The 11,777-nt window shown below is 33.1% G+C and overlaps 1 protein-coding gene across 1 annotated transcript; it reads right to left on the reverse strand.

The window, feature by feature from the left end:
• Positions 1-322: 322 nt before the first annotated feature.
• LOC132723379 (carbohydrate sulfotransferase 15-like) lies at positions 323-11,509 on the reverse strand. The gene is made up of 7 exons (XM_060708086.1): positions 10,872-11,509; positions 10,268-10,481; positions 7,987-8,103; positions 6,841-7,000; positions 4,415-4,568; positions 3,663-3,810; positions 323-3,165 (listed from the first exon to the last, which is right to left on the reverse strand). The coding sequence occupies exons 1-7, from the start codon at positions 11,316-11,318 to the stop codon at positions 2,963-2,965; spliced, it is 1,443 nt and encodes a 480-aa protein (XP_060564069.1). The 5' UTR covers positions 11,319-11,509; the 3' UTR covers positions 323-2,962.
• Positions 11,510-11,777: the final 268 nt, after the last annotated feature.

Consider the following 11,777-nt stretch of genomic DNA (forward strand, 5'->3'; position numbering starts at 1 on the left):
ACCATATTTTTACTGCATGACTAACGCAGTAATGGTTATTTTGCATATTATAACCCGTTTTTTTTGTTGGTGTTGTTTGTTTGTTTGTTTGTAAATTTAAGTTAATTGTAAGTGCCGTTTGAAATGTTTTCACTGTTTTTTACATTAAATAAACATTTTCAAAATTTTCATGCATCAATATGGAGGCATGTCTCGTAAATTGACATTATGTTCAGAATAGTTGCTATATTTCTATTGGCTTTTACGTTGAGCCCACACGATTAAAAGATTAATGGAACATAAGTTTGAGCAAGGAATTAATGAAAACTAAATAACAAGAAAATACAATTTTTAATATGGTTTTATGTCATGAATAAGCTACAAGTGTGTCACTTTTAAAGCTATTCTTTAAAAAAAAACGCATTTGCTCTTTGTGCAATAGTTTCATTATTATCATCTAAAATAAAACTGTGATAATAAAAAGTGCTTTAGAATATTGTTAGAAATAATGTTAGAGACAACTGTATTTCTTTGTGTACAAAGGAGCCATTCACCCCTAAGAAAATAAATTTTAAATTTTCTAAAATAACTTTCGCTTATACAATTTGACCATAGTATAATTCAACAATCTGAGATGGGTTTAACAAATTAAATTAATAAAAAAATATTATAATTAATAACATCAATAAAACTATAAAATAGAAACAAGAAATCATTCTTGAGTTCAATCTATTATACATGTAAGTAAATACGTTATAAACTTTAGATTAGTAAATGTTCATCGGAAATGGCCGCCTATGGATTATTTCGACTATAAGTCGATAATATGTGTTATTGGTCTTTCCTCTATAAAATGGGGTGCGCCTAACAAGAGACACTATATCCGCGCGCGTGCTTGAGATTCAACAAGAGCGAAAACGAGATTGAAAACTTTCGAAGTAGCATCTTGAATGGTACATGTATTTCTGGATAAGCTGTGTATCACTCTGGCCTAACTAGCATTATATAATACAAATGTTAAAGATGACACGTGATGGCGCCAATTGAAATACAGTTGCCGGGGGGTGGGGGATTGAGGTAGCTGAGCCGGAAGAGAGGATTTGTGACAGTGAGAGCATAGAATAAATCACATCACGATTTTCTAAGTCTTACTTTTGATCTTAAACTAATAAGTTAATACAAAAGTGAATATTAACTAAAAGTTCAACATGTATTTATTTCAATATTTTTTATTTAAGAACATACGGGATTTGGATTTCTATTACAGATTTGTAAAATATATTATGACAGTGTTTATTTAGCATTATGCTTAAATAAAGATATAATTATATTATTTAATATAATTAATATGTAAACATTTTTTTTTTCAGAAATGATACAAAAATTAATCATATAAATTCATAAAATCATAAATATGTTGACACAAAGATGAGACAAACTGTTTTGAGCCGTGTCACGACAAAACCAACATAGTGGGTTTGCGACCAGCATGGATCCAGACCAGCCTGCGCATCCGCGCAGTCTGATCAGGATCCATGCTGTTCGCTTACCAACTCTATTACAAGTGGAGAAACGTACAGCGAACAGCATGGATCCTGATCAGACTCCGCGTATGCTGTTCGCAAACGAACTATGTTGTTTTTGTCGTGACGCGGCTCATTTCTTTTTTGTAAGAAAACAGATATAGAATTTTTTTGTAATAAAATATATAAACTGAACACTAAAACATTGTAAATTATAAAATGATATGAATGTAATAATATAAAATGTATTATTATACCTCTGTGCATGACTAGGGTAATGAACGTAAACTTAATTGAGCAATTTATGAAAATGCAAAGGGGCAATAACAAAGAATCAAGGAAACAAATACTTCATATGTTTAGAAGAGTTGCCTACCTTTATAAAACGCATTACAGTTATCGGGATTGGCGTTCAATATTTGCATTAAAATCATACATGTTTCAGGTAAATATCTACCGATAGCTCTTTTACTTGTCCCGTTACGCTTGAACAAATATTTCTATGTGGCAATACTTTGTCACAATTTTTGCAAGCATATCGATTAAACATACAAGAGTTATATTGGAAAAATATGTACCATTGGAATCGGAAAATATTAATTTTTTGTTAATCATTCAAATATTGAAAAATATAACAAAAAAGAGAACCCTATTGATACTGACTTACTGGTACTGTGTGACCACTCTCGTTTCAAAACAGAATTGTTTTCAACTATTTTTTCTGTACGATTGTTTAACTATAGAGGGACTTTTAGAATCAATGTTGCTGTGCATCAATTAAAATTCGTAAATATTCAAAAAATAAACAATAACAAATTCATCATTCCGGATATCCAGTCAATTTAAACCGGAAGGGAAAAAATGAGCAGAAACATTATTGAGGGAGTATTGATTAAGTTGGGTGATGTTTTACTCATTTGTCTGATAAAGTACGCTATATTATGTAATTATATATTTTTTGTAAATACATTGCAGATTCAGAATAAAGCGTCTGTTTTCTGTTAGCAGTGGCGTAGCTACTATTAGGCCATGTAGGCCGGGCCTACAAGTTGGTCAAGAAATTGACATTTTCAAAAGTCTCAAAAATACAATAAAAACAGGCGGGGTGGGTTGGTAGTCACCGTTCAAGTCGTATGGTCGAATCAAGTGTAGGCTTATTAATGATTTATCGTCCTCAGTAAAGTTTGCATCTAATCAAATTCATAGTTTAAAATTATTGTTTTGATAATTTTCCTTGAAAATACTTTGGAACGGGCAACTGGCTCTTTGTAATCGGAACTTGATTTTGACCCCCTTTTACTGGCCTACACGTTTAATAAAGGTGACTACGCCCCTGTAAGTTAGATCGGTGACCTACCGAAAGCTTAGTGCCAACTTACTTTCAATTCTAGACCGGCCTGAATAGACTTATAAATGTAAATAATGCAATTCTTAACATTAATAAATACAATAAAACAGTATCATCGACTTTTGAATGAACGATCCTTAAAAGAAAATCTTTCATCTTTAAGAAACGCTGCAAGTTCCTCTGTATAAGGTCTATATAACTCCACTAGCATTGCTTTAGTCTCGGGCAGCATGGGTCCGGCCCTTTTCTTACTTTTTGTTTCATAAAAATGCGACAATGATTTCATCTTGTCTAAAATAGTTTCACTCGGAATTGCTGAAAAATAGAGATAAAATGCATTAATACATAAGGAAGAAGGCAGTCAATATAAAAAATGATTTCCTTAGTTAGGCCTTATTTTAGTCAAGATTACACTAGCATACCAAGAAAATCTTCTAAATATAGAGCCATATGCAAATAATTGTTTGTATGTTCTTTTAAATTGTATACTTCTTATTGTTTAAAAATGTAAATAATTTGATGGTAAATGAAGATATTTTAAAATAACATCCTCCAAGATCATGAATCTTTTTTTCTTTGGTACTCAATAAATGTCGACCCAAAGCTAAGCAAATTTATATTTAAGTTATTTGCCATATTTGAAGATACTGTTTTCGATATCATTATGATCTATCTATTTAAAATATATGTGCATATCATTTATCCTTTTTAGATCATATATATTTTATCTGTATAAATTTAAATACACAGAATCAACTGCAAATATGAACATTTCTGCATTTATGAATTGATATGATGGGCACTATACTTACGAACATCCAGGAATTTGAAAATCTGTCGCATTGTTCCTTTAATATCGGCGGAGTAATCTTCATTTCTAAATATAAATAACTGTTCCCTGGGAAACGCTTTCAACCACTCCTTCAAATGCACTATGTAAAAACTTGTATAAATAGGTGCCTGAAAAAACATATCATATTGTGAACTAATGAATAGATAATAAATCATTGCTCGGTGTAATGGTATTGTCCAAATTAGCACATATCATAGTCACAATGTCACTTTAAAGTGACTTGGTCCATTATGATGTGTTATACCATAAAAATTATGCTAATAGTATTTAGTACCATATATGAAAACAAACCTAGAAACATTTTTTTCCAAGACATATTTTATAAGAATATCCAAATGTTACAATTCTGTTGCTTTTATAAAAAATTATTTTGCTTTTATATAAAAATACTTTTGAGGAATGCTCCAGTTGTAGACCAAAAATTTGAGTGACTTTATAGAAATAAATTTTTTATTACCTCCCTTTATTTGCGTGAAATGTTAAATTCGGTAATATCTTTATAAATAATGCTTTTTTGAACTTACAAAATTGATAAATCTTAATTTGAGCATCATATTTATGATATAAAACAATAACAATTTGTGTTACAGGATCTTTAAGGATTATTCGTTAGGTAAACGGCGGAGTGTTCCAAATGACTTATTATTTTCGTCGATATCTTCAATATGATTACTTTTAGCAGCATAGTTTAATTTTTTATCAATGTCTTACCCTCAAAGTGCTTTTAAATTTCAGTGAATATATGCAGTGTCTCACTGAGTGTTGTTGGACACATTTCTTCCAGAGTTCTATTGATATTGTCACGTGAGCATGAAAAGATTGAGCCGAACTTCCCGCGCCACTGTGAAAATAATGGGAATACAATCTGAAAATAAAAAGAAAGCATGCCATTTTATATTTAATTATTTTTTTATATCACACTTTATTTTCATAACACACAATAACTTAGCTTTTGGCCGCGTAAATATGAGATTTGTGTACAATATTGATATTAAAGTAAACTCAAATATGACGTCAATAAACCAAAATTGAGCCGCGTCATGACAAAATCAACATAATGGGTTTGCGACCAGCATGGATCGCATCCGCGCAGTCTGATCAGGATCCATACTGTTCGCTATCGGTTTCTCTACTTGTCATATAGTTTGTAAGCGAACAGCATGGATCCTGATCAGACTGCGCTCATGCGCAGGCTGGTCTGGATCCATGCTGGTCGCAAACCCATTATGTTGGTTTTGTCATGACGCGGCTCAAATGACGTCAGGTAGGCCTATATTTTTTCAGTGGGCATATTGAAATAGATATAGATTTAAGTGCGTCTGTCTCTCCGACCGTCCGTTTGTTTGTCCGTCCGGACTAACATACAATGGTTTATTAGCTTCATTCCGTCCATTATCTTATTATAAATTTCATTGGTTTATCTGGCAATATATAAGTTGGTTTTCTCAATATATGATACCAATTCTTCAATATATGGTATAAAAGTAGCAATACATGGAATCAGATATCCTTACATGAATCCGAATTATCAATATATAACTTTATTTTTTCAATATATAAAATCATGTCGTCAATGTATGAAACCAAAGTATGAATATATAAGTTGATTTCACATGATAGTTTACCAATTCTTCGATATATGGTACCAAAGTAACCATGTATTGAACAAGATGTCCATATATGAAACTGAATCATCTATATATTAATTCATTTTTACAATATATGAAACCTTTTAAATTATGTATTGAACCGAAGTAAAAACATATCAGTTGATTATCACATTATATGATAGCATTTTTTCTTATAAAGAACCAAAATACCTATGTATGTAACCAGGTGTCCTTATAAGGATGGAAAAGAACGTGGAGTAGCCGCATCAACAGAGTTTCTTAAGCGTGTTTGATTCGTAAGTAAACAAGAGCTGTCACAGGAGACAGCGAAGCTCGACTAATAAAATACTGGACGCAGTAAGGAGGACAAAACTATGAAAGAAAAATCAATTATGTATAATAATGTATTAAGTTATAGTAAAAAAATAACATTTGTTAACATAAATTCCAAGATCAAGGGGAATAATTCTAGAAATAGTCATGCTAGAGTTATGGACCTTGTCACACAACATTTGTGTAATGATAAGAAATATATGTTTGAAGTTTGAAGTAGATACCTTAAAAAGTAAAGAAGTTATTATATTTCTTAAAGAAAATCCTAAGTTCAAAGAGAGATAAATCTGTAAATATTGCTTCAAGAGTTATGAACATTGTCACATAACATGTAATTGATGATAAGGAATAAGTATTTGAAGTTTGAGGTAGATACCTTTAAAAATAAAAAAGTTGTAATAAAAAATAACATTTTTCTAGTAAAAAAATATAAGTTTATGGGGAGATAATTCTTGCAATATTGGTGCTAGAGTTATGACCCTTGTCACATAAGATGTGGATGATGATAACGTAAATATATTTGAAGTATGAAGTTGATCCCTTTAGAAATATATAAGTAACAGTAAAAAATAATATTTTTTATGAAAAATCTAAGTTCAAAGGGAGATAAATCTGAAAATATTGGTGCTAGAGTTATGAACCTTGTCACATAAGATGGGGATGATGATAACGTAAATATATTTGAAGTATGAGGTTGATCCCTTAAGAAATAAAGAAGTAACACTGTAAGAAATAGCATTTTTTGAGGAAAATTCTAAGTTCAAGGGGAGATAAATCTGAAAATATTGGTGCTAGAGTTATGAACCTTGTCCCATAAGATGAGAATGTTAATAAGGTACATATATTTGAAGTATGAGGTTGATCCCTTAAGAAATAAAGAAGTAACAGTAAAAAATAGTATTTTTTAAGGAAAATTCTAAGTTCAAGGGGAGATAAATCTGAAAATATTGGTGCTAGAGTTATGAACCTTGTCACGTAAGCTGTGGTTGATGATAAGGAACATATATTTGAAGTTTGAAGTTGATACCTTAAGAAATGACAAAGTTATAGTGAAAAATATTTTACTGCACCAAAACTTTAATCTAAAATCTGGACGCGGACGCGGACGCCGACCCCGACGCCGACGCCGGGGCGAGTAGGACAGCTCTCCATATACTTCGTATAGTCGAGCTAAAAATTAGAAGAAAATAATACCTCTCAATGGGATCTCGGAGCATAAGAAGAAGTTTAACATTTGGATTTATATGGCGTACAGAATAAGGCGTGGTCCAGAGTAGTTCCTCCGCCCCGGGCGTGTTCTGGGGTGTGGCCTCTTCGCGGAATCTATCCCAGATATCCATTGGGTCGCCATGTCCTTTAACGAAACAACAAAAAGGTTTTAAAACCATTGACATTTGAATGTTATAACTATGATGTAGGATTTTTAATTGTGTATGCGAAACTTATCTAAAGATCAACATAAAGAAATGTTACTAGGACATGTAATCACACTTCCAAGAACATGTGTCAATCGGTGCTTAGTTGCAACAAATAATCTTGTGTTTGCAGTATTTTTTTTTGTTCTCTAAGCCGCTATTGATCGACTTTGGTAAAAATAGCGGCTGGAATTAACTTTTTAATGTGCATTCTTCAACTCATCGTATAATTGTATAGGTATTACAATCAATGGACATTTTCTTTAAACATTATTTTGAAAGATTTGAATGGAAGCTTCAGATCTAATGGCTGGATTTAAATGTATCAGGAAATTACTGCAATCTGCATGTAATAGAATGTATACATGGCATTTACTTGCTGTGGACTAACATATCTCATGCGCGGATCCAGGAGGGTGTGAGGGGTTTAGCCCGGATGATTTGGCTAGTATGTGGAAGTATTTAAATATTAACCTATTTTTAGTGAAAAATCACAAATAGCTATAATTTGCCTCATGGGCCACCTCTTCCAACTAGTAAAATGCCTCACTCCCTCTGAAATATGCATTACCCATTATGGTATGTATTTGTATGGATTGAATTCTTAACCTCTTCTACGTTGGGGTCCTGTACGTTTAGGTCTCATTGGCCACTGTACAGTGACCTTCAAAATTATACAGGAATACACTACCTGACTGAATTCTAACTTTTGATACTCCATATTTCAAGACTTGACATGGTATTGACAGCACCCAACTTTTCCCAACCCTGGGAAACACACAGATTTTATGGTGTCAGTATATAACTTTACCATTTTTACCATATTTTATTCAAAATAATGTTTTCACGCAGAAGTTTTGTTTCCGGGGCTGAGATTTGATGAAAAAATCTACGCCCAACAGATAACGCAAGACCAGCTTTTTACCTGTTATTTTAGTGTGGCGACCTTGGCTATCGACCGATGTACGTATCCTTTCAGAATCAAATTGTCGCATGAATTCTTTGAGGGTCATTCCCAGTTTCAACCTTCCGCCTCGGTCCTCTAGAAAGAAAAAAGATATATAATGTTAATGTACACTTGGAAACTGATTTATTTTAAATTGATATATTAACATTTTGTACACAGGGAATCGTTTTTACTTTCATTATAAACGAGATATGTTTAAAAAAACATCGTCGGAATCCACGGTACACATTCCGTATAATTTATACTACATTTAATTTAATTTGATACGGTAAATGGCCTTGGTCACCAAGGATGACAAAAATGTATAGTATAATGCTTGGTTGGTATGTGTGGTTTCCTTGATTTAATAACACCCTTCTTCTACCACTACATCCCCAATAATTGCAAGTGATATATACCTTTTATAATTACTTTTTGAAGAAAAAAATATCTAGTGAGAATTATGCGATTTTATTAAATGTGGCTATTGTATTAACTGATGACGCCATAGCTTATAAAATGAATTTCATTGTGCCTTTCTGTTTTAAATTTATTTTGTTTGCAGATTTATCCAATCGGAACATATTCGGCTATTATCTATAATAACTCCAAAAAACTGACGGAAAGTAAAATGCGATTGAGATTTATCAAAAACAAATGATTTATCTAGAATCAGCAATTTTATCCATCATCGTAAGTTTCCTAAGGGGACACTACTCTTTCATTATGTTGAATATTAGCCGCTGAAACAATGACCTTATTCGGGGCCCTGAGGGAATTGTTTGTGTAATGATTACATAGTACATGTATCGCATCTTTATCATGCCTGCAGGACAATTTTAATTTATATATCTATAAGTATGTAGTATTTCTTAAAACATATTTGAAGAAGCCTTAATGAGCTACTCAAACAATGACTACTGGTAATTTCTATTTTCCTGCGCTTCTGTTGTGCTAAAGATCAAAATATACCAAGATGGCCCATACATTCGGAATGCTTTGAACTTGTAGCCTCTTTCAATTTATGTTCTATATTAACATTAAGCCCTGTGGCAATTTTACTAACACTTCAAAGTCACCTTTGTTTATAGTATCATCTAAGATAAACAATTCCAGCTATAGCCAAATAGGGGCCATGTGGCATTATTTCACAGCAATTCTCAAATATACATCAGTATGACAGTAAGCGGACGGAATCATTTGAATCCTGTCAAAAAACTGTTGACTTGGTCAACAGGTGGCAAATAACTGTGGACTTGGTCAACGGAAGGCAAATAACTGTGGACTGCGTCAACGGAATGCAAAATAATTGTTGACTGCGTCAACGGAAGGCAAATAACTGTGGACTTGGTCAACGGAAGGCAAATAACTGTGGACTGCGTCAACGGAATGCAAAATAATTGTTGACTGCGTCAACGGAAGACAAATAACTGTGGACAGGGTCAACGAAGGGCAAATAACTGTGAACTGGGTAAACGGAAAGCAAATAACTGTGGACTGGGTCAACGGAAGGCACATAACTGTGGACTTGGTCAACGGAAGGCAAATAACTGTGGACTGGGTCAACGGAAGGCAAATAACTGTGGACTGCGTCAACGGAAGGCAAATAACGGTCAACGGAAAGCAAATAATTGTGGACTGGGTCAACAGAAGGCAAATAACTATGGAATGGGCCAACGGAAGGCAAATAACTGTGGACTGGGTCGACGGAAGGCAAATAATTGTGGACTGGGTCAACGGAAGACAAATAACTGTGGACTTGGTCAATGGAAGGCAAATAACTGTGTACTGGGTCAACGGAAGGCAAATAACTGTGGACTGGGTCAACGGAAAGCAAATAACTGTGGACTGGGTCAACGGGAGCTAAATAACTGGAGACTGGGTCAACGGAAGGCAAATAATTCCTGACTGGGTCAACGGGAGGCAAATAACTGTAGACTGGTCTACGGGAGGCAAATAACTGTGGACTGGGTCAACGGAAGGCAAATAACTGTGGACTGGGTCAATGGAAGGCAAATAACTGTGGACTGATTCCTTCTAGGTGAAGTTGAATATCGTCAGGTCTCAATGAGTTTCAATAAACAAAGTTTTTCCTTCTCATCAGAAGGAAGAATAAAGAACGTGACTAGAATGAAGAATGTATGAAATTTCTAATACATGATAATAAAACTTGGTACTGAATAAAAATGGCAGTCATTCTTATTTATAATTGAAGAAATTTTCCCTTTTTTGCTTAGAATTTTGCACAAATCTAACTTACTTATAGAAAAACGTTTCCATGACCAGTACCATATTTCTTTGCCAAAGATTCCTCTGTTGGGAAGGATATCTGGATGAAGCAGGAGTCGTTTAAAGAAATCAGATGTTCCACTTTTACAAATTCCAATCAGATGAAAGTATGGCAAACAACGGAACTGGCCTTCATCATCCATCCAACAGGGGTTTTTATATTCGGGCAAAAATTCTGGTCGTTTCTGTAAAATGCATCAATACTATTTCATCATTCGGAACAGAGTCTTTCTATTTCGGAACAACTCGCTATCACCACTACCTATACTTATAGTTTATATCCGATGTTTGACGGAAATGGCCGAAAACTTGCGATTGCTTCACACCTAAGTATTCGGATGGATTCTAAATGTATATGCCAAAATTATCAATGCATACAGAAGAGAATTTTAGAAAACTTAGAATTTTAGAAAGGTCAGAATCATACAAACCAGTATAAGGCTAGTAAATAGTTATAATCCTATCAAATATTATATGAAAATGTACCGAAAATAAAAAATAACAAAAACAAGCCAGTATCTGAATAGAATTTCTGTGTGCTGTAAATGCATGCAGGAAGGCTTAACATAACTTACCATACAAAGTATATCCTCTACGCCAGTTTTGCGTCTGGGTTTCGCACATGGGTCAGGCATACCAGGGAACTCTTTTGTTTCCGTTCCCTGTTTCACATTTAAGTTGCTAACAAGAAGTCCTTTTTCTGTACCGGTATGAATCGCCATTTTTGTCACATTACTTGAATTTCTTACATTATAAACATCATATAAACCATTTGCTGAAGAATTGAATTCTTGTGTTTTATTTGTATCCAAAACTAATTTATTCTTAAAAATTGAATCTCTAAATATCTTTGAAACGTTTCGTCTAAATTTTGAAACATGGCGTTTAAAAACTGTAGAATAGTTTGAGAAATGTTCTGTTGAGCCGTACATTGCAAATAACGTCACAAACATCAATATACACGTCAACAAAAACGTTTGTTTCACTTTACTCATACAATTATTATCCTGCTGCTTCGTCATCTTCTTTTGTTCTCACGCTGTAACCAAAATATGTGTCGTCTGCTCTACCTAAAGGTGTTGTTGTTGTTGTTTTGTTGTTATTATTATTATTATTGTTGTTGTTGTTGTTGTTATTGCTGTCGTTGTTGTTGTCTTATTGTATATCGTATCTTTCAGATCACTCAGCAGTAAACTGTTGTTTACTCTATCATAAAAGCTGAAACAGATTGAAATATCAATAATTTTAGATTAATGAATGAATACAAAAATTTATAATTCTAAACAATGAATGAAATTTGCTGGATTTATCTTTTTGCTTCAAAACGTCCCGAATCATTTACATAAACCAAAAAAATAGTCGTTGTATGTCCTTTGACATAAAACAAAACAAGACGAATTAAAGAGTAAGGAAATCGTTAAATATTTGGCATAACTTCGAATAATTAGTAAGAGAATTGTCGGGTTTGCATATAATCTAAT

This window comes from Ruditapes philippinarum, unplaced genomic scaffold (genome assembly GCF_026571515.1).
Source record: "Ruditapes philippinarum isolate M1 unplaced genomic scaffold, ASM2657151v2 ctg2367_1_1_1_1, whole genome shotgun sequence".
Taxonomy (NCBI): Eukaryota; Metazoa; Mollusca; class Bivalvia; order Venerida; family Veneridae; genus Ruditapes; species Ruditapes philippinarum.

Coding starts and splice junctions, on each gene's coding strand:
- LOC132723379 (XM_060708086.1), bottom strand. CDS start 11,318: ATGACGAAGCAGCAGGATAATAATTGTATGAGTAAAGTGAAACAAACG. Junction 10,482..10,871: donor TAGAGGATATACTTTGTATG/GTAAGTTATGTT, acceptor TGCATTTTACAG/AAACGACCAGAATTTTTGCC. Junction 8,104..10,267: donor ATGGAAACGTTTTTCTATAA/GTAAGTTAGATT, acceptor TTTTCTTTCTAG/AGGACCGAGGCGGAAGGTTG.